General features: G+C 49.0%; 1 protein-coding gene across 3 annotated transcripts in view; it reads left to right on the plus strand.

Annotated features, from left to right (window-relative positions):
- The window catches only part of SIK3 (SIK family kinase 3), a 94456-nt gene that overhangs the window by 60967 nt on the left and 11297 nt on the right, over positions 1-22192 (plus strand). For 2 of the 3 annotated variants that reach the window (XM_035140145.3, XM_088658035.1), the window contains 13 exons: positions 6264-6425; positions 6737-6861; positions 7469-7592; positions 10928-11046; positions 11297-11407; positions 11500-11643; positions 12209-12286; positions 12385-12494; positions 12791-12944; positions 13279-13434; positions 14309-14379; positions 17302-17439; positions 22016-22166. In XM_035140145.3, coding sequence (XP_034996036.2) covers positions 6264-6425; positions 6737-6861; positions 7469-7592; positions 10928-11046; positions 11297-11407; positions 11500-11643; positions 12209-12286; positions 12385-12494; positions 12791-12944; positions 13279-13434; positions 14309-14379; positions 17302-17439; positions 22016-22166 — 1643 coding nt within the window. The remainder of the gene's footprint in view (positions 1-6263; positions 6426-6736; positions 6862-7468; positions 7593-10927; positions 11047-11296; positions 11408-11499; positions 11644-12208; positions 12287-12384; positions 12495-12790; positions 12945-13278; positions 13435-14308; positions 14380-17301; positions 17440-22015; positions 22167-22192) is intronic. The other variant, XM_060268640.2, reaches the window with a different exon arrangement.

Raw genomic sequence — 22192 nt, forward strand, 5'->3', positions numbered from 1 at the left:
TTTATCCAATGTTTAAAGTGACTTTTTAATTTCCGTTGGTAATCTGGCCAAAGTTTGCGGGTAAGGAGCTGGAGCACTTGCAGCCCTGACATGATCCAGAGCGCTGAGCTACCCTTTCCACCGCCAGCCCAAGCAGATCATTGCCGCTGTTGGCTTCAGAGCAGCCTGTGCGTTGCCTGGAGAAACAGCAGCAGGAGCTCTGCTGAGCAGAGCTGCTTCCAGGCAGTTGAACGCTGCTGGGCCTTTGTGGTGTAATGGCAAGGGGTTTTCAAATTCCTCCTTCCCTTCTTGGCTGGGCCACCCATATAGCATCATAGTGGGACTTGCAACCTGCCCCTTAGGTAAAACATAGGTGCGAATGTCAGTCTTCTTTTTGAAGGGGATGGCTAGTGGTGATGGGTGGTGTTGCTCTACCGTTTGCTCTGACAATCTTCAGCAATTTCAGAGGCCTTCAGAAGGAGGGGCCGGGTGGGCATGAAGCATACCTTACAGCTGTAAATCCTACATAAAGAGTGTGGGTAGGATGCAGTAATTTTCATTGCATGGGAACAATAGCTGCAGGAGATTGGGGAGCATGTTTAGGATTCTCTAGAGCGGAGCTGCTTATTGGGTAGACATGATCCATACCACACATCTATCGATCCTAGCAGTATAAGCAAATTTCTCATATGGTCCACCAAAGTTCCCCTAATCGAATTAGGCCAGAGGTAGTGAGCTACAGGCTCAGGGGCCAAGCGCAGCACTTCAGGCATCTGTCTGTGCACCCCACCCCAGTGCCTGGCTGGAATGTGTCTCTGAAGTGTAATGATGTCCCTTGCTTGCCTGAATGTGTGGGGTGAGGGCAGAGAACTGTGGCTTGTGCACAACTGGGTTGTAGCCTACTGCACATGTGTAGTCCCATCCATTGTTTGGGCCACTTTGTGGTTCTGGGCCCACCCACTACTGCTCTGTGGCCCTGGGAGAGTTGAGCAAATCATGTAGTCAGGACGTGCTGCTGGGATGACTTTCTAAGGGTGTTAGTGGAGCAGCTGGCTGCCACTTTAGCTCTAGGTAAGCAGAGTTGATACTGAGTGACCCCAACCAAGAGGAGAACCAATAGCTGCTCTGGGTACGCCATTCATACCTGATATTGGGAGCTTTCACTCAGCTTCCTCCTGAGAGATATTGTCTCCAAATGACCTGGTACCAATGACCTGGTGTCTGGCAAAGAGCTTTTAGAGAGAACTCATTTATTTGTCATTAACCTAGGGAAGTGTTTACTTTAGAAAAACAAAACAGAACACCAGTTCAGGTCCAAGAAAATAGACACAAATCTCTGTGCCTTTGCAGCAAGGTTGATCCTTGGCCATTCTTAGAAAGCTTTGATCCATTTGCAGGAAGGCTTTGTTGCTAAACATGTGCTTTTTTCCTGGAGCAGGCAAATGGCTCTTCATAACATCATTAATTGTAATAAAAAGTACTTCTGTTCCTCCTGTCAGTGGAACAAAGCCATGTAGACTTTATCCCAGCTGGCAACTACAAGTAGAGCCAATGGTGGCTGGGACTGCTGGAGAGACCAAGTCTGCAGCCTGATCCAGGCCTCTTTGGTGGACAAGGGAGTTGGGGTGGAAAGGGAGCCATTGCCTGGTCTTGCTAGAGAGGTGGAGCAAAATTGGAAGGTGCTGAATGGTTTAGAATGGGATCTGAGCTGCTTCTGACTACATCAAGCAAATCCTTCTGGTTTTACCCAACTGTTGAGTAACAGAGGAAGAGAGGGAGATTTGCTCTCATGAAGGACCTGCTCTACTGTTTACATGGAGCACATGCACCTGAGATGATAGCTCTCAGCTGAGAACAGCAAGATATGCCCACCCCCATCACCATTTGGTTGCCTGCCAAGGGCTGAGATTCATCCAAAAACATTGACCTAGTTCAGCCTTGTGCTTTAGGAACTGTTCAATTGCAGTGGGAAAGCCAGTGTGTGGTATTGGGAACGACACCACAGATGCATCCAAGAAACCATTTCTTCAGAAGGCGCCTGCTGCTTTGGCCTCAAAGGGGAAGGTTGGGCAGCTTCAACCTGCTTCCCTTAATAAACAGTATTAATTATAGAGCAAAAGATGAAAGTCTGCTTTAGAGAATCAAAATTAAGCTAAAGTTTTCCCATTAGGTGGTTGTTTTGGCCAAAAGTGCCCACTAATTAAAATACCCAGGCACAATCAGTTCACAGTAAATACTAATTACACAAACACATCAAAAGCCTTCTGCCTCTCCAGATAAAGAGCATTTTCTTTCTTTTGATGTTGTATTTCTAATATATTTTGATGGGGCTTTCAGCCAGCAAGCTTCTTTTCCTTCCCTGATTAAAATTCATTTATAATAAAAGATACCAGGTGCAGGCAGTGAAGTGGGTGTGTGGTAAAGTTGCAGAGGGTGCCTATACACACTTACTAGGAAGTAAGCCCAACTCAGTGGGACTTGCTTCTAAGTCAGCATGCATAGGATTGTACTGCTGTTCTTCTTAAGGAGCAGCTGAGGAGGTAGAGTCTTGGGTTTGGATGCAGGAGTGAACATTGCAGCTTCTCCTGAAGCCTCCCTAATGTCAAGGTGGGAATCAGGAACAGCAATAACTCACAAGGTGTCCATGAAGTTAACTCTTTATTCAAAGAAACAAAACACAAACACATTCTAAAACACAAACCCTCCTGGCCTCTCTGAGTGCACACACATATATGCCCCTTTCTTTCTTTTAGCACATACTGGGCAAATATTTCTTTAAGCTGAGGTGTGAAATTTTACTACCCAGGTAGAAATGCAGAAGAGAGAGGGAGCCCACCTTCCTTCATGGGTTGAAAGATGGCTTGTGGGCCTATCAGCTGCAGAAATGCTGCCAAATTTGTGCAAGATTTAGAGCAAAGAGCAGCCTGTTGGATAATTCTGTATTTCACAAGCTGTAGATGCAAGCTACCTCTGACATTAATCACTAGAACGCAGAAAGGCCCATGATACAAAGCTGGTTACAAGGGAAGATGGCAAAAAGGCAGCAGCTTTTGTCTCAGAGACAAAGGAGGTGAAATGTTTGCAACCTTCCTCCAGGAGATTACAGACATGGTTTGGCTCTTGCCTCTGGAGCCCAGTAACTATTTACAGAGTAAATTCTTCTTTTATGAATACCCAAGAAGCAGTCCAAATGAACTGTGAAGGGAGAAAAGAAGGAAACAAGTATGAGGGAGCTGCTTTTGATCCCACCTGGGAATGTAAGAAGGGCTTGTGGCCTTGACTCTTAAGTTCTCTGGGCTAGGAGTGGGAAGCATCTGATGTCCTTGAGATATAGCTTGAGTCCATCAGGCGCAGCATGGCCAACACTCGGAGATGATGGAGCTGCGGTCCAGCAGTATTTGGAGGGCCACCGTTTCTTCCTTCCCACCGCCAACAGAAATCATATTGCTACTTTTACTTCTTCATAGCAGGGCCACTCTTAGCACAGTGAGGCCTGGGGAATAAGGTATCAATTCCCTGTCTGTAAAACGACTTCACTATTCTGTGGGATAACTAGTCTCATATATCCCACACGCTTAAGTCTAATTAGTGCATGAAGGGGTTAATGCCATAGAATAAGCTGTCCTGCTAGGCTTAGCTAGGTCACTTTCCCGCAGCTTGGGAGGAAGGTAGTCAAGAGTATTATTGTGCCTCAGCCATAGAAGCTCAATGTGTGAGGAGGTCTGAGCTGATTGCTGCAGTTCAGACTGCATGGCTCTAACCAGCCTCTCTTGAGTTCCTTTACCAATAATTTAGGAACTTTTTCACCCCTGTAACTGAGCCACATTTGCTGCTTGTGCAACTTTTCTGATTGCACATGAATCTAACCTTTGGAAAGTTTGTAAGGAAACCATTTTTAACTTACCAAATGTGTGGCCTTTTCCTGTGCTAGGAGAAGTGAGGGACTTTGGAAGGAACTTGGAAGGATAGATTTTATAGGTCTAACAGCCTCTATTTCCATGCTTTGCTGCATATTTGTTATTTTGAATCTCTGCTGGGGTTCTCTCACTAAAGAGTACCTGTCCCAAATCTAGAACTTGACACCCAGGGAATTTTCCTTTTATACTTACATTATACATTTTATACTCCTGCACCAACATATTCTACCTCTATTACAGATAGGAAATTGTGCTTCAGAAGCCATGGAAACTCTAGGTTCAAATCCCTGTCACAGAGACAGACAGAGAGAGACACAGACTGACTGACTGATCTACTTCAAAAGGTGTTTATGCAGCCAAATCTTGGGAGGAAGAGTGGCATATACATATAGCAAATTAAAGACAATACTTCCCATAGCAAAATACAATAATGGTTCCAAAGTGCTTTATAATTGAAAACTGTTGTTCCTCTCTACCAGAAGCAATAATAGAGCACAGCCACACTTTCACCTGACCCGTAGTTTAATTGTATTGTGTTCCGATTAATTCATCTGGACCCGGGAGCTTTTCTCATTTTTCTGTCACTGTGCCTTGCAAAAACGTGGTCTTACCCCTTAAACTGATGCTCAGTTCAGCAAAATCTCTCTTTGGATATTCTGCACATCTGATAAGATCCAATTCAGCGGGTAAAATTGGACTTTCGGAAGACACAGCCGCAGAACAACAAGGAAAGCTTTTGGACCTGCGGGGATTAATTGACAAAGAAAAGTGTGAATGAGCCCATACTTTACCTGGTGTTCTTTATGTACATCCTTTCCCCTTGCCTCAAATGAAGCTGGCCTGAGACAGGGCCTCCTGCCTAGACACATGATCGGCTCACCTAGCTCAGTACTGCCTGCACTGACTGGCAGTGACACCAGGAGTTCGGGCAGGAGTCTTCCCCAGCCTTACTCAGAGATGCTGGGATTTGAATCTGTGACCTTCCGCATGCAAAACAGATGCTCTGCTCACTGTGCAATGGCTCTCTCCTTGAATTCCCAAATGGTTAGCAAACAGGCTCTCTATCTTGACCCAACCATTCCCCTCCCTCCACATTAATGTGTAGGAATTTATAATCTCCCCCCTGCTTTTTTCTTTTAGCCATCTACTTCTTGTTGTTCAAGCTGGGCAGGCATCATGTGATCTACCAGTCCCACCAAAGAGCTGCGGACTATTTATCCATGGCCGCCTTCTGCAGGAGTTTCTTTTGTGACATTTTCTAAATAACCCATTGACAACTGGAGGTTGCACAGTGTTCACAGTTTTCAGAAGCAGCAAACAGCTAAAAACAACCTTTGGGCCAGTTTCCTGCTTGCCTCTTTATTAAAAGAGCTATTGTCAGGGTGAGAAGGCTGGAGCCAACAGCTACTGTCACAGGAAACTGCCCTGCTCTGGCTGCTGCCATCATCCCAGAGGCTTCTTCCTTGCTGGCCCTGGGCTTTTGTCTCAACTAAAAGGGGCTCCATATACTCTGGGGGCTAAATCAAAATCAAATCAAATCTCATCTTCACAAAGGAAGCTTGGCAGAACTTTGCCTTCCCTTCAGAGCCTCAGCCTTTTCCTTTTTCCAGGATCCAACATATCATACACACCTACTCCCTCACACACTATTTTTTAATGCACCCCTTCAAAGGTAGTGGTCAGCTGTTCCAGGGACTTTTCTTTCATTTGCATCTCCTCTGGTTTCTTGCATATGGAATGTGAATCTCGTGAGCCTCTTTCCCCCTCTGGGGCAAATTTGCCCCAATCCCTGTAATTCTTCATGGGAAGGTGACCCCTGAGTCTCCCCTGTTACTCACTCACAGTGCTCAGCATAATTACAACAGCCTTCACCTACAGCTGACATCTTTTATCAATCATGGTTGCTAAAATACAATTGTGTGCCATTGGAACATTATGGTTGCCCAGAGAGGCATTTTTTTTGCTCTGGCATGGAGTCTGAGTCTTAGCATCTTGCAGAAGTATTCTAAGGCCTTTAATTAGGGCTGGTGATTGGAGTACCTATCACCATCCTTGGGCATAGGGCAGACTTTGAATCCAACTGAAATAGGCAGAGAAGATGTGCCCAAATAGGAAAGGAGCTCTCCTGCTGCAGACCTAGAGAGGTTAGCTTCTGTGAGCTGGGGCACGTCTCGACACTTCGCCTGGCAGTTGTGCCACCACCTCCTTCTGCTGTTTTCCCAGCAACAGATGAGCTAGACTAGATAGATCCATTCTGGGCAGTGCAGGCCTTACAAGTCCTCCAGTGAACCAAAGTATGTCTATACTGCTCCAATAACAACAGTTATGCTTTCTCTCTCTTCTCCCTCCTCACCTCATCTCCTTCAGATCACCTCGTGGCCCATGGACGAATGGCTGAAAAAGAAGCCCGGAAGAAGTTTAAGCAGATAGTGGCAGCTGTCCATTTCTGCCACTGTCGTAACATCGTCCACAGAGATCTGAAAGCAGAGAATTTGCTTCTGGATGCAAATCTGAACATCAAAATAGCAGGTCGGCCATTTTAAAAGATGGAAGCATAGACTACCCAAGCAAAGCAGCACAGGTCAAATCCTGACAACTTGAGGTTTCTGACAAGTGACAGATCTTGCTGCTTCTGCTCCTGGCTACCAAGGATGGTGTTCCACTGCCCTGCCAGACTTTTAGGGCTTAGTTATTCATGATTCTGCACCTCCACCTGGGGCCAGCCTTCCCTGCTGCTGTTGCACTGCTGAGCTGATCCAAAAGAAATGCTTAGAAACCTTTATAGAAAACCTATGGTACTGGGTGGTCTCTGAATTGATTCCCTCCTGTTTCTCTTCCAGATTTTGGATTCAGTAATATCTTCACACCTGGTCAGCTGCTGAAGACCTGGTGCGGAAGTCCCCCCTATGCTGCCCCTGAACTCTTTGAAGGGAAGGAGTATGATGGGCCAAAGGTGGACATTTGGGTAAACCATCAAGAACCACTCTGCACTGCCAGCATTTCTCTTTGCAAGGGGAGGGGGGGAAGAGGAACGCTGCTTCTGGAGCACATTGAAGCAGCTTTGGGGGAAAGCCTTTTTGTCACTACAGTGGTGCCTCGCTAGACGAATTTAAGTCGTTCCACGGGTCTTTTCTTATAACGAAAAAATTCGTCTAGCAAATCCCATAGGAATGCATTGAATTTTTTTTGAATTTTTTTTGCCCATAGGAACGCATTAATTGAATTTCAATGCATTCCTATGGGAAACCACGATTCGCTAGACGAAAACGAATTCGTCTAGCGAGGCAACCTCCGCTAGAAAAAACCTTTCGTTAAGCGAAAATTTCGTTAAGCAGGGCATTCGTTAAGCGAGGCACCACTGTATATGTATTTGACTAGTGAACCAACTTTTGCCATTGTCCATGTGCAATAATTTTAAACTTTTTTAAAGATATAAGTGGGACCTTTTTAGAAAGGGGCTCCTCTGATTGGGGCCCCTTTTCTTAAATAGATTTTCCTTCTAGGGCACAGGTTTACTTCATGCTGCTGTTGCCCCAAATGGTACCTAATGTTTGTGCACTCTTCTCTTGCAGAGCCTTGGGGTGGTGCTCTACGTGCTGGTCTGCGGGGCCCTGCCTTTTGATGGGAGTACGCTGCAGAACTTGCGGGCGAGGGTCCTGAGCGGGAAGTTTCGCATTCCATTTTTCATGTCCACAGGTAAAGGCTCTGTGGGGAGATGTCCCCTTCCTCCTCCTCCTCCTCCTCCTCCTCCTCCTCCTCCTCCTCCTCCTCCTCCTCCTCCTCCTCAGCAAAGTCAGCAGCTACAGGTACTGGCTGACATCAGGGGTTCAGTTTAACACTGGCAACTTCTTGAATTTGAGGTGGCCTCACTTGGGAAACCCATGCCTGGCGCTCTGATCTCTTTGAAATAAAGAGCTGCAACAAAATCCCTTGTAGACTGAGTAACTGCATTTCAGTGCCCAGCTGTTGAGGACGCCAGGTGATGGCAAAACTAGGAACTGCAGAGAATGTCAGAGAATTTGGATGCTAGGTGGTCTGGGCCAACACGCTAGACAAGAGTTGTAGGTTGGGTTCTTTTGCCCTCTCTTTTCCTTCTATGTGCTTTGAGCACTACTTATATGGGAGCTGAACCTGCCTCCTCATAGAAAGCTAAATTCATGACTATGTTAAAACTGGATTTTCAGTTTCTGGTGTCCTTCTTTTCCTGCGGGTCAGAGAGAAACTGCTTCAGCTGGAAAGCTGAAATGCTGAGTTTCCCTCTCCCCAACCACCTGCTGCAGTGCCCTTTCCAATGTGCTGCAGGCAGACATTAGTAATTTGAAACCCACCAGCTTGCCCAAAATTCTGCTCCTGGAGCTGTTGGCGAAGAGGAAGATGGAACCCTATTTTATGCTGGCTGTATCAAGCAGGGAAAGCCTGAGCCATTTTGGGACCTTGGGAAGAGATGGATGAGGGCTGTCTAGAGAAGAGTCCCAGACAGCTTGCATGCATTGGTTGTTTGTGCTTTGAATCAGTCATGAGAGACCTTCACAGTTGGACCTTCCTGCTCACAATGCAGCAAGCCCACCCAGTGAACCTGTTGTCCTTCATCTTCCTGTGAGCAAAGGGCTGTTTTATGACTGTCCACATTTAACTGGAGGAAAATTAATTTTCAGCCTGCTGGAGCACTGTCTAGAAATGACTGCTGGCTTCCTGTTGGCCTTGTTAATTGGAACTTATTGTGGCTTAATGACTAGTGATGCAGTGTGAGGCTTTTATCAGTTGAGCAGCAAGAAACCCATTTGATAGCTGAAGCCCCAAGCAGAAAAGTATACCAAGGGGTGGGAGAGGCCCATCGTAAGTGTACCTGTTGTATGTGTGGTTTGGTTGAGACAGTCCATCTGTTGTTCAAAGGGCTTGAATTGAGATCTCTCTCTTTACCAGCTAATTTTCCAAAGTCTCTTGTTTCACACATACAGTGGTACCTCGACTTACGAAGATGATCCATTCCGCAGCCGTCTTCGTAAGTCAAGGTTTTTTGATGTTGAAGTGCTGTTATGGCGCATGCGCAAAGCGCGAAATTTCGCACTTTGTGCATGCGCCAACCGCACCTGCCGCTCTGCACAGGCGCGGAACGTGCGTGCTGGGTGCACGCGGCAAAAGAACCTCCGGGGGTTGTCGACTTTGGAAGTCGAAACCTTCGGAAGTCAAAGCATTCGGATGTCAAGGTATGACTGTAAATGGTTACTAGAGCAACTCTCTCTCTCTCTCTCTCTCTCTCTCTCTCTCTCACACACACACACACACACACACACACGGAGAGCAAAGTGCTTGTGTATCCTGCTGTCTTTGTGGCTGGTGAATCCAACTTACCTTGGGTTTCCTGAGACCTCCCCACGAAGCTTTCCCTGGTAGCACTACCTAAGACCTCCAAACCACTCCAGGACTAGCAGCTGCTGCAACAGTGGCCCAGCCAGTTCAAATGCGAGAGCCATATTAGCTTGATGATGACAAAAAACCAAAAACAAAACTGTTTCCAGTAGGCAGATGCATCAGAGACTGAACAGTGTGCCTTCTTTCTGTTTCCTTCATTTCCCCTCTCATGGCACTGAAGCCCCTGGCTGGAGTGTTTGTCTGCACTTTTATTGGAGGCATGGGGGGGGGATGTCCCTTTCTAATTCCCATTGGCTGACCAGGTCTAACTTATTTGGAGTATATTGATACACCAAAACCCTCTTTCAGAACTACAATTCTTGCTGCCAAAGATGTGGCATGACTGTCTCTGGCCTATGGAAGAGAATGATTGGCTGCAGCTGAGGTGTGGAGCGTGGGGTCAAGGTGGGGAAGAGAGATCAGTGAGGGGCAAGCGCAGGAGAGAGACCCCTGAAATGTAGCTTTGCTGCGGAAGGCAAAGCCCACCTTTAAAAACTGAGCACTTGCATTGTGAATGGGTTGTACAGATGTGACTGTCTCTCTCAGAATTGTATGGAAGACAGGCAAGAGCTTTGGGCCTGCTGCTCTTTGGGCATGCATCCAGTTTGGACAGTCTCTGTCTCCCTGCTATGAGCTCATCCTTAGGAGAGCTGGAATGAGGTTACTGCCTCCACAGCCCTGGTTGAAATGTTTCAATAATCTAACCCTGTTTTGTTCCATACGGCTTTTCTCATATAGTGTTGGCCTTCTCCAACCTTAGTGAAGGAGCTGGTAATGAAGCTTGGGGGTATTGTGGATCCATTGTTGTAGCTTGAGGCTCAGGTGGTGCAGAGTGCCTTCTATGAGCCTTTGGCTAATTAAACAATCTATGGCCTTTTAAACTGTGTGTGAGGCAACTATTGTTATTGTTTGTTATTGTGGTATGTATTTTTGTGGTTTTGTATTGTAAACCAGCCTATGATCTTCAGATGAAGGGCAATATAGACATGATGATGATGTATTTTATCTGTACATCAGTTTATCAAAGCCCAACATTCTCCTTTGGTTTCTTGTGGGAAGCCCAGTCCCCACTAAGCAAAAAATAAATGTGTGACTTAATGCCAGGTTTCTGCTAATGGATACTCTAACCTAGGGATTGGGAATATCTGTGGAGGCCCTTCAGATGTTGTTGGACTGGTGTTCCCATCACCTTTACCATTGGCCATGCTAACTGGGACTGGTGGAATGGGGGGGAGGTCCAGCAACATCTGTAGGGCCCCACAGGTTTCACACCCGTGTGTTTAAAAAGTAACTTCTTGGAGTCTTGTGGTGGTCAGCAGAAGCCACACTTGGTTTCTCCAGTGGTCAGATCCTAATGAGCCTGGCGGTTTGTGTTCTGTAGCTGTTACAATAAGGGAGTAAGATTTGTTATGTAGAGACCTTGTGAGAGGTGGGGTTGCACTGTGTGCAGCCAAGCCCTGCGGGGTTGTAGGAGCTTAACGGGGTTTTCCTGATATTTGCATGCATCCTGGTGATGTTCAGAAGTGGAAAGGCTCCCCTCTATGTGCTGAGGTGGGTGTGGCTGGTGATGGTGCCCTCTCCCCCCAGTTCCTCAGCAGCCTCTTGCTGTTGTCTTGCAGAGTGTGAGCACTTGATCCGCCACATGCTGGTGCTGGAACCAAGCAGGCGGCTCTCCATGGAGCAGATCTGCAAGCACAAGTGGATGAAGCTTGGGGAGGTGGATACGGAGTTCGACACGGTGAGCCAGCACAACTCTACTTCCTTGGTGGCTCTCCATCCAGGCAGTTTCTTTGCCTCCTTTGTCTTTGTTTCCCTGAGGAGTTCAGCATCTCTCAGCTCTTCCTTGCCCTAGGAGGTTGCTTGGGAGATGGAATCGAGATGCATTTCCCCAGCCCAGTCTGTGACCAGCAAGCCCCAAACCTTTAACAGTTCCTGTGCTTTTCCTTGTTGTGGAAGCTATGGCTGTTGAAACGCTCTGTTCTTTCCAGTTAATAGCCGAATGTCAACACTTGAAGGTTGAGAGGCAGATGGAACCGCTGAATGAAGATGTGCTGCTTGCCATGGCCGAGATGGGGCTGGACAAAGAGCGCACCCTCCAGGTACTGGCTGCCTCCAGGCACTCTGGGGTAGAAATAGAGTGGTTTGCCTTTGGTGTGAGGCTGATCATTTTGTTGTTTCCTTGCTTTCCTAGTCATTGAGGACAGATGCTTACGATCACTACAGTGCAATCTACAGTCTGCTCTGTGACCGTCTAAAGAGGCATAAGAACTTGCGCATTGCCACCCTGCCCAGCCTCCCACGGACCATGGCCTTCCCAGCACAAGCCAGCATCCAGGTTAGTCTTCTGTGAGGTGCAGCTCTGTTGCTTTCAGATTAACTTACACAATGCAAGAAGGGGCAGTTCCAGAGGGTGCCTGGCTAGCAGGTTGCACTGTGCAAAACTAGCCTTGGTGCAAGAACAATTGCTATTTCTCTTGGAGCTGGAAATGAAAAACTCTTGTCTGTGTAGGCAGACGGCCTCTTAAAAATATTTCAGGGTTCGTTACTTTGATAAGGTGACTTACAGGGCTGCCTTCAGCATCCCTACAGGTGTCCACTCAGCCTTTCTTTGCTACCTTGGGCAGCTACTCCCGTTGCTGGGAGGAGAGTCCCACAATAGATTATTTCAATTTCTTACCCATAATGTGTCAGGGCCTGCAATTTAAAATACAATATTAAAAACAGCTTAAAATAAATAATAGTATTAAGAATTGGGTGTGTCCCGGAAATAATATATCAGGTGTCGAAGGCCAGGGTAAGTATCTGCCTCTGGTGGTGGCTGAGCAAGAGGAATGGGGTTGGCCTTTCCATGGGCTTTCTGCATTTGGTGTTCACAGTTTGGTTTTGTGTCTGCTTTGCAGGCAGAGCAGGCGGGCAACCCAGTGAGCATCAGTGTCCCACAAGTGCAGCTCATCAACCCCGAGAACCAAATAGTGGAGGTAAGTTGTTTTTCTCTTCCAGGATCTCCCCTTGCTAGTCACAGGTGCGCCTGCATTTCTCCCCACAAACCGCCTTACGGTATGTGTTTCTGCCCTAGACTGATGGAGCAATGACTCTGGATAGTGATGAAGGGGAAGAGCCGTCCCCTGAAGCTCTGGTCCGCTACCTCTCCATGAGGAGGCACACGGTGGGAGTGGCTGATCCTCGGTGAGTTTTGGTGCCTGCTGCTTCTTACAAACAATCCCAGAGCCATCAAAGGGCGTTGCAAATTTCCCTCCAGTATTGCAGCCCTCTGTCCTAAGAGGGACCTGGCTCCTGTCTCACCTTAGTGGCAGGTGTGGCCTCTGTAGTGACACATTATCTAACAAGTTTGGCCTGGAAAATGCTAGCCTCCTTTCTGCTGCTCCTAAGTGGTGGGAAACAAACCAGCAGCCCAGAATGTGAGCAGAGAAGCAGGGTTGCGTTGACCGTCTCCTGAGTTGTTATTGTGCATGTGTTTGCAGTACGGAGGTGATGGAGGATCTCCAGAAGCTGCTACCGGGTTTCCCAGGCATTGCACCACAGGCCCCCTTCCTGCAGGTGGCTCCCAACATGAACATGGCAGCCAACATGCTTCCAATGCAGCACCTGCAACCAACTGGTCAGTTAGAGTACAAGGTATGGCAAAGGAAACTCCTTGGGAACTCTGAGCATCAGTCCCTATTCCTGTGAGATTACCAGCTACCACGGCTTCATGAGCCTGTTGAATCGGACCTGAAACCAAATTAAGAAGACACCCACCCACCCTCCCACCTGCCCACACAGCTGTATGACATGGAGACCCAAGTTGTCACTGTCCTGGCTGCCAATCTAAGGGGATGAAGTCTCCATTGCTATTTCAGTGCCTGCTTTTGTGTGATCATGGTTCTCCCATGCCCATCAGACCCTGCTGTTTCTCCTGACTCTTGAGTTATGCAGCCGGGTTTTGTAGAGATGCGGAATTTTCTTGCAGGAGCAGTCCTTGCTGCAGCCCCCAACTTTGCAGTTGCTGAACGGAATGGGACCCCTTGGACGGAGGGCGTCAGATGGAGGAGCCAATATCCAGTTGCACGCACAACAGCTCTTGAAGCGTCCCCGCGGCCCTTCTCCACTTGTTACAATGACACCAGTAAGTAACTGAAAGGTGGGGTGTTCTAGCACAGCACTGTGCCCACTTTTCACAGTATTTCACAGCTCCGTGGATATGGACCAAGTGATTGCATTCTGCTTCTTCTGGGCTTACTCATGGCAGATAAAAGTGGTGGCCCTGCCACATGCAGAGTGCCTCTCTCAGCTGGTCCTTCATCCTTGCTGGTGTAGGATGCATCTTCTGCAACTCAGTTTTTCTCCCTAGTTTTCCTACTGACCCTTTCCCCACCTGAGACTGGCTGGCTGGCTCTATGTCCATGGGCTTTGGGGGTGGGTGGGTGGGGAGTGGGCAGGATCAAGTGCATGTGACCAGATGGTATTTCTCAGATCCATGGCCTAACTCCCTATTCCTTCTGAAGGATTCCTCTTTTTAAAAACAAAGAACAAACCCTATAAAACAGGCATCCCCAAACTTTGGCCCTCCAGATGTTTTGGACTACATTTCCCATCTTCCCCGACCACTGGTCCTGTTAGCTAGGGATCATGGGAGTTGTAGGCCAAAACATCTGGAGGGCCGCAGTTTGGGGATGCCTGCTATAAAACCTGTTTAGGAAATGAGGCCAAGGCTGACTTCTTATTGAGACATTCATTGGCACAAACTAAGCAGCCCTGCCAAGCATTTCCCTCTTGAGTCCTTTGGACTTAAGGGGCATTAGGATGTGTCTCCCTTGGGGAAGAGTTCTGTTGTTTAAAATCTTTCTTGGGGTATCTTTATCTTCTGTGGAAGCAATGAACTTCAGGTGGGTCTGGGTCTGGAATGGGAGGGTGTGGGGAAGGGTGCCAAGTGTGGAGTACCTGGGCGTGTAAAGACCTTTCTGCAGAGCCAAGCCCCCTTCCCTTTCTTGTCCTTCCAGGCAGTGCCCGCCGTGACCCCTGTGGATGAGGAGAGCTCAGATGGAGAGCCAGATCAGGAAGCTGTGCAGAGGTAACACTCCTCCTCCTGCTACTGCTGCTGCTGCTGGTGGTGGTGCTGTCATCGGAGGCACCCTCTGGTGCCTGGCAGCTGCTTTAGCCATAGCTAGGCAGCAGGTTGGCTTGTGGTTTCTGCTTTGCCTCTGCTTCTCTGGGAACTGGTGTTTCATGTGGACTCTGCTGCAGCTGTGACCTGCCCCTGCTCCCTCCCCTGGTCTTCCCACTAACCTCCCTGGGTAGGTGGATCTTCTAGTATTTGGGGCCTCAGCTGTTAGTATGGCTCTTTGAAGAAGATGCCTACAGTTGACACCCTGGCTACATCAGTTCTCGCTGATGGGGGTCCAAAATGGTCAACTACAATGCTGCTGCTGAAGCCATTTTCTTTAGCATGCTTCTTTTGATGCTCCTTGCAGCCTGTGTCCCAAGGAAAGTCTTGCAGGCTGCCTTGGTAGCAGCTGTGAACAGAATCTACCAAGCAGCTTGCTATTTAAACAGTAGCCTTCCTGATTTCCAGGCAACTAGCTTTGCTTGTAAAGAGCTCAGAGTTTGCATGGAAAAGATGCCTCCTTGAAGATTGGGGTATCCTTTCCCCTTTAGAGATGGAAGAAGGCAGACAGAAACTGGGTATAAAGGTTGGTTGGTGAGGCAGTTGAGGCTTTTTAAAAGGAATGAAATATCCATGGAGGATTCTATCAGGGATAGCTGTGGTCCCTTATTCCATGTATCTGGGGGAGGCTTTCCAGTGGTTCCTCTTTCCCCTCTTCAAAGCCCTTGGGAATGTAGAGTCCTCTCCGTTCCCACTCTCCATTCTCCAGCAGTCGTTGTATGATGGGGCAGAGCTGCAGTATGTAAATCAGATGAGACTGCCTTTGTGGCATTAAATCTAACCCTGTGTTATATCCTTTATAACGACTCATGGAACTTATTTATGCTGAGTTGATCCAGTAGTTCCTCTAGCCTGGAGTAGTCTAGCTGGCAATGCATCTAGAGCCCAACTTCTTGGTTCATGGAGGTCTTTGCCTCTGTTCCCTTAACTGGAGACTCTGGTCACTGGACTAGGATTCTTTTTATACATACACCTGTCTGCCTGAATCTGTTTTTAAACCGAGACCACTGCAGCTCAATATTTGCCAACTTTGACCAGTCATGGCTTTCCAGGATCTTGGGCAGAAAATCCTCCCTCCCATGACCTGTTTCTCAAAAAATGGAATAGGAGATGATGTACATGGAACTTGGAGCACCTCCATGGCAGACAGGTGCTTTGCCTGTGAACTATGTCCTCTCCCCATTGCCTTTGGGCTTCGACAGATGTCAGTCTTGCTGGGCAGGTTAATGGAACCAACATATTTGAGTCAAATCCCCTCACATACTGGGATGAGACTACGTGGCTAGAGAATATGGTGTTGCCTGCTTTCCCACTTAGCGTTGGCTGTCACACCATGCCACAGGCTGCCACGTCTCAAGAGTGGCAGGGGTGGGTGCAAATATTGACCTTCATAGAACGGTGTTAGCTGCTCTGCTTGCAGAACCTTGGAGGGGACCCATGGGCTGGTCTCTCGCCTCCTGCCCTGGGTTTGTTTGAAGTATCTGACCTTGAATTGCAGCTCGTTCTTCTCTCCCCCTCCGAAACTGCTTGATGTAGTTAAGGGAAAGATTGGTCTCTGGGATATCGAAATGAAACACTGTTAGCAAGCGGCAGATTTAGAGCTCTTCAGGAAATGACTTGATCTCCACCTGAGGTGCTGGCTTGTTCCCACAGCACTAACTCTTCTCCATCCTCTTAACTCTGCTTTTCTCCTGCTTGGTGGTGGTGGTGGTGGCAAATAGCTTTAATTGCTGCTCCTCTTTGGTCACAACATAATTGGCATTAAAATCTTTGAAGTCTGTACAAGTATACTATAGCCAAAGCTCACTGGCTTCCCTGAACAAAGTTCCTCACTTGCCTTTTAAGCTGGTTTTGATAAATGGACTCAACACTCTCAGCAATGAAATTAGGAGAGAACTCAGGAAGCCATGTTGTAGGTTACTCAGCTGAAATCCCTGTAAGAGCTGGTCCCTAGCACAGATCCAGGAATTGTGGGGGTCACCCCCCCCCCAAACTTTCCCTTCCCTGGAGGCAAGTGAGTCTTTCAGAGGCACAGGCTGCCCTTCTATCTAACTTTTGCTGAAACATGGCAGCTTTTACATACATGTCCTGAACAATTCCCTTTGTGTTGGACATCCCCTTATTCTCCCCTCTTCTTGCCCAGGTGCACCTGGAAGTGCCCCAGAACAGAGTCTAGGTGGCGCTCTTGATGCTTCCTTCTAGCATCGCTTAGACCAAGTGCTGCAGTGGTTGGATGGCCAGAGGGCCCCTGCTCCTTTAAGAGTGGCGCAAACGAAACTCTTGTTGCAGCCATCATTTTCCCCACCTCACCGTCTTCAGAAAGGCTGCACCAGTGGAAATTCTCCTCTCTGGGTAACTCTTAAAGGCTGAGGGGACTTTCCCTGTGTGCAGTTTTTCTGGTGAGTTCTGCTTGGGAGTCCTGTGTCAGAATGAGCTGCCTGTTTCTCCAGGAAGCTTGTTAGCTTCATTGGCCCAGTGCCAGCATCAAGATAGCACCTTCCCCCACAGTCCCCTTTTACGGCAAGAAGGGAGTCCTCCTCCTTACACCTGCTGCAACCTTCTGAGCCTGCTCTTAACCTCCACCAATGCTTTGCTTGGATTTTCTGTAGGCTGGCGTTTCTGCTTTCTCCAGAGTTTCCCTGGGCCCCCAAAGGGTGGTCTTTCTCCCACCTCCATTCCCATTAAAGAAACTCTTTTGAGAAAGCTGGGTGGTGGGTGCCTCCACTGCCTCGCTGTCCCCTCTCTCCACCCCCCTAGCTCCCTCTTTGGAGCATTCCAGGCACAGCCCCCACCCCTCCCTCTCACCAAATGTGCTCCTGCTTGTTGCAGATACTTGGCCAATAGGTCAAAAAGGCACACACTGGCAATGACCAACCCCACCGCGGAAATCCCGCCCGACTTGCAGAGGCAGCTAGGACAGCAGCCCTTCCGCTCCCGGGCATCACACCTGGCACCCGACCAGCACCGGTGAGTAGGTGGCACCGGCCGCTTGGGCTGTTCTGCACCAGGGAACTTGTCCTGGGCAGAATGGCACCCCCTAGTAGAAAGAAAGGAAAAGGCTTTTTTGGATCAGGCTCTTGAAGGGGCTGCCCTGCCTCCAGGCCTTCTACATGCAGGAGAGGATTAGGTAGGAGGCAGCTGTCGCTCAGCCCTGGGCATGGCAAAGCAAGGGTGGGGTGCTTTGTTACTCTGTTGGGGAGCAGGAAACCTCTGTAAGAAAGGATGTGTCACAGCTGTTTTTATTGACCCCATATGTTGGAGGGGTGAATCAGCAATGGAAGTTAGTTGAGAGAGTGTCAGCAGCTCCTCCTCCTGCCCCCCCCCTGGACAAAGATCAGGGGCTCTCGACTTAATGTTCTTTCACAGCATATGAATAGCGACCACGTACATAGTTGCAGGATTGTTACCCCTGGTGGACGGGGTTCACACAGCATCGTTTGAGTGACCTGAGGCTATTGGAATAGTCTGATAGAGGTATGAGCTGCTACCTCACCATAACAGCCCTTAGATGAGAATCTTTGAACCTTGTTTGTGTCAACAGCTCTGTCATGGGATTGGCACCACTGGAACTGTATGTTTTTGCCTGCAATGTTTCCTCGCTAAAATTCCAGGGGAGGGGGTGGCGCTGTGGCAGAGGAACAAGTGCGACCTTTGACTGTTGCGAAATGGGCTCTCCATGATATGGCGTGCACACACACACACACAACCCTGGATTCCTGCTGGAAGTCTGTCCACATATGATCTGTAGCCCTTCGCCCCCTCCCACCCTGCTGTCCTCCTGTTCCTTTAGTCCTAGGTGTGAGCTGCTGCTGCCGAGCCCTTTTCCTGACCCACCTTGCTGCGACTTGCAAGCCTGTTTTGTAATTGTTGTCAGGATAGCTTCTGAGCCAAGCAGTGACATCGCCAGCTGGAACAGTTGAACTCTGAGCTGGCTGAGGCCATGCTGGTGCCACGCTGGAACCTGAGGAAAGCAAAGATAAGCTGTGCTGGCCCTGGGTAACTCCTGGTTAAGCTCTGCTGCAGGACAGGAGCACAGACCTGTGTGACTCTGACAGGGACATCATGGGGCTGAGTAAACAGAATTCTTTGGTGGGGGCAGCTCTGAGCCCAACATCTCCCTCCTCCTAGCCTCTCAGTGCATTTCCCAGGTGCCCAGTTCCTCCTGCTGGCTCAAGGAAGACCACTGCAGGCCTTTCTCCTGGCACACCTGCCCTTCTCCAGGGCTTACACCAGGGAAGGTGGGAAAGAGATAAGAGCTCTTTCTGCAGCTCTCTTTGCTCCAGGTAACTTCAAGGCCTGAGTAACTAAACACTATAGACCAGGCACCCCCAAACTGCGGCCACCCCCAAACTGCGGCCCTACAATTCCCATCATCCCCGACCACTGGTCCTGTTAGCTAGGGATCATGGGAGTTGTAGGCCAAAACATCTGAAGGGCCGCAGTTTGGGGATGCCTGCTATAGACTTTGGTGTTGGCACATAAACAGGCTCTTCTTGAATCCACCAATGATTCAGTGTCAAAGCTCCTTTCCAGCCACCCACAACCGGCTCAACATTGCAAGGAAATGGTTGCTGTTTCCCTTGAAGTTCCTTTAACGGGTTGGTGATGGCATCAGAAGTGGGTTTCCTAGGCAGGCAGGGCACATGGGTGAGAATGAAATGCAACCGGCTCTGGAGATGCTGAGAGTCACTTAACCCTGCAACATGTCCAGTGGAAAATCCTTTGTGTTTTAAGAGGGGTTTCAGCAAGGCTGCATCTTGTCTGATGCCTACCAGAGCCATGATTTACATAGGCTGGGCTGAGCAGCCTGAGCCCTGCTGCTCTTTGGGAACCACCTCCTCTGCTGGAACACAGTTGGAAATGGCACTACAGAGCACCTTCCTGGGCTGCCACCCTAAGACAATTTGCTTGGATCCAATGTTGTGGTTGGGAGTGGAGAGGTGGGACTTGTTTGGCGCTGCTTAATTCCTAACGAGACCATGTGACCTGCACTGTGGAAAGGTGGGATGTAAATAAGTCAGGGAGGGGGATCGTATGCTCACCCTACATTCTGCAGTGTGCTCACCCTACATTCTGCAGTGAGACATTCCTGTCAATTCCATGCTTACATATAAAGAAGGGCAAGCCTAGCAGGGCTTTGCAGCAGGGAAGGCAGAGGCTGTGGACCTACAAACCCATTTCCTTCTTCTAAATGTCTTTAGCGCAGGGCATCTGTGGGCATTGCAGCTAGAACCTGGGCCAGATGTGCTTATTGGGGAAGAAAGGGTTCCCTTTGAGGTGGAGTCCTTTGCTGTCCTTTGGCTGGCACTGCCCTCCCAGCCATCATATGTTCATGTAATATACAGTACTGTCAACAAAAGGGTGCTACAAAGGCAAGAGGGATAAGAGGGGGAGAGACAAGTGGCAGCATATTGGTTGAGAGGATATTGGTTGAGCAGTGCTTAGGGGACTCTGGGTCTTTCCTTCTCACTCCTCAGTCATCACAGGCCGCCTTCCCTAAATCTGTTGATACTGTGAACCAGCTGGGTAACCAGAATGATCAAGGGAGAGGAGCAACACCCCTATGAGGAAAAGTTGCAGCATCTGGGGAATTTTAGTTGAGAGAAAAGGGGAGCACGCAATAGAGGTGTAGAAGATGATGCACAGTGTAGAGAAAGTGAACAGTGAGAGGGTTTTTCTTTCTCTTGAAATACTAGAACTCTATGATATTCATTAAAGCTGAATGATGGAAGAGAAGACTCAGGAGAGATGAAAGAAAGAACATACCCTGTTTTCCCTTTTTTAATACGTAGTCATAAAGTAAGCCATGGCAGGGTTTTTAAGCATTTGAGAAATATAAGACATACCCCGAAAATAAGCCATACTTCCGTGCCGCGGAAACCAACCCCCACAGGCACCTCCACTCACAGAGTCACTCCATGCGGCCGGCACTGCAGGAGCGCGATCAGCTGTGAAACGGCGCTCCAAGAGCTCCGCTTAACAGCTGATCGCGCTACCACCTTGCTGGCTGCATCCCCGCGCTCCGCCTTCTCGTCCACTGCTGTCCCTGCCACTTCCGTGTTTGCCACCACCGCTGGGCTCACTGCTTCTTCCTTGCCTGGCCCAGCCAAGGAGCTTGGAGCGCCCTGCAGCAGCAGGCGGAGCGCCTGAGCCAGTGGCCTCTGCCTGGCCCAGCCAAGGACGCCTCCCGCCCCGCCACCCGGAACCGGTGGCTGCTGCAGCGCCAAGCACTTAAGAGAGCCCAGCAGTGCCCTGAGCCGTAAAAGCCGTACCGGTAATAAAAAAATAAGACATCCCACCGAAAGTAAGGCACCCTGTGTTTTTTTGAGGGAAAAAAGTTATAAGACGGTGTCTTAAGGGAAACACGGTAGTTAAGTTATAGAATTGACTCCTGCAGGAAGCAGTGATGGGTACCAACTTGGATGGCTTTAAAATAGGTGTAAGGGGGAGAGATTATAGAGAACCTCCCCCTCTCATCAGGAGCAGTTCGTCCCCAAGCAGCCATGAAAGCGCAAGGTCTGAAGGGGCTAGTCAGGAAGCGGAGAGAGAGTGCCAGGTCTCTGGCAGCAGGGGAGAGCCCCTGCTCCACAGGCGGGAAGAGAGAGAGGCAGAAAGGGGGGGACAGGGAAAAGACAGATCGTAGACCCTTTCCCCCGGCACCGGAATTAAGGAGGAGAAAGGGAAGGAGATTCACTGTCCCGAGGCTGTTATGTTGGTCAAAATCATGCAATGGGGCAGTGCTGGATTCTGAAACGGAATGAGAGGACATGAAACCGACAGCTCACTACACTGTAAATAACATGCACCAATAAAGACTTTTAAAAGACAAGTATGTGGATAGTCATTACTCAGGAGTAGCCGTAACAACCTCTGACAATAGGATTAGACAAATTCATTGAGGAGGAGGAGACTGTCAATGGCTACCATGCACAATGGTTATCTTCCGCATCGAGCTGGAAACCAGAGCAGGGGAGAGGCTCCTGTGCTTGGGTCCTGCCTGTGGGTTACCCACAGGCATCTGATGGCTACTGTGAGAACAGGATGCTGGACCGGATGGGCCACTGGCCTGTTCTTCCAGCAGGCTTTGCTTATGTTCCTCTGTTCTTATTTGGCTGGGGCAGCTTTAGTAGTTAGCCAAGGCCTCCCCGGCTGGGACACAATCCCCTGCTCTTGGCACTCTCTGGTGCTATGATTCAGCAGCTTGCAAGTGACCCCCTTTTATTTGTGCAGGATAATGCAGGTCCTCCAGCGGTTATTGCCAGGGAGCAAAAGTCTGAGGCCCTGGGAGCTGGAAGGTCTGCTGGGTGTCTCACATGGCTTGAGAACTGATGGGTGCTGGAGCAGAGCCACGAGTTCCTGTTTCTAGGGTTGCAAGCACCCCAGGACACCACACTTCCAATCTCTTTTGCGCAAAGAGCAAGTTGGCAAGTTCCTTTGCCCAAACTGTGGGGGGTGGGGGCAGAACATGGCTAGGCTACTGGGAACATAGTTTTGGTTAAGCTGGTGCCTCTAATCCCACCTTTCTGTCTCCGTGCATGCACAGCTATGTCTATAAAGACTCCAACACTCTGCACCTCCCCACGGAGCGCTTCTCTCCGGTCCGCCGTTTCTCAGACGGGGCTGCCAGCATCCAGGCGTTCAAGGCCCAGCTGGAGAAGATGGGCAACCACAGCAGCATCAAGCAGCTGCAGCAGGTACTGAGAGGGGAGATCAAGGGCGG

This window comes from Zootoca vivipara, chromosome 14, assembly GCF_965207765.1.
Source record: "Zootoca vivipara chromosome 14, rZooViv2.hap1.1, whole genome shotgun sequence".
NCBI classification, from domain to species: Eukaryota; Metazoa; Chordata; class Lepidosauria; order Squamata; family Lacertidae; genus Zootoca; species Zootoca vivipara.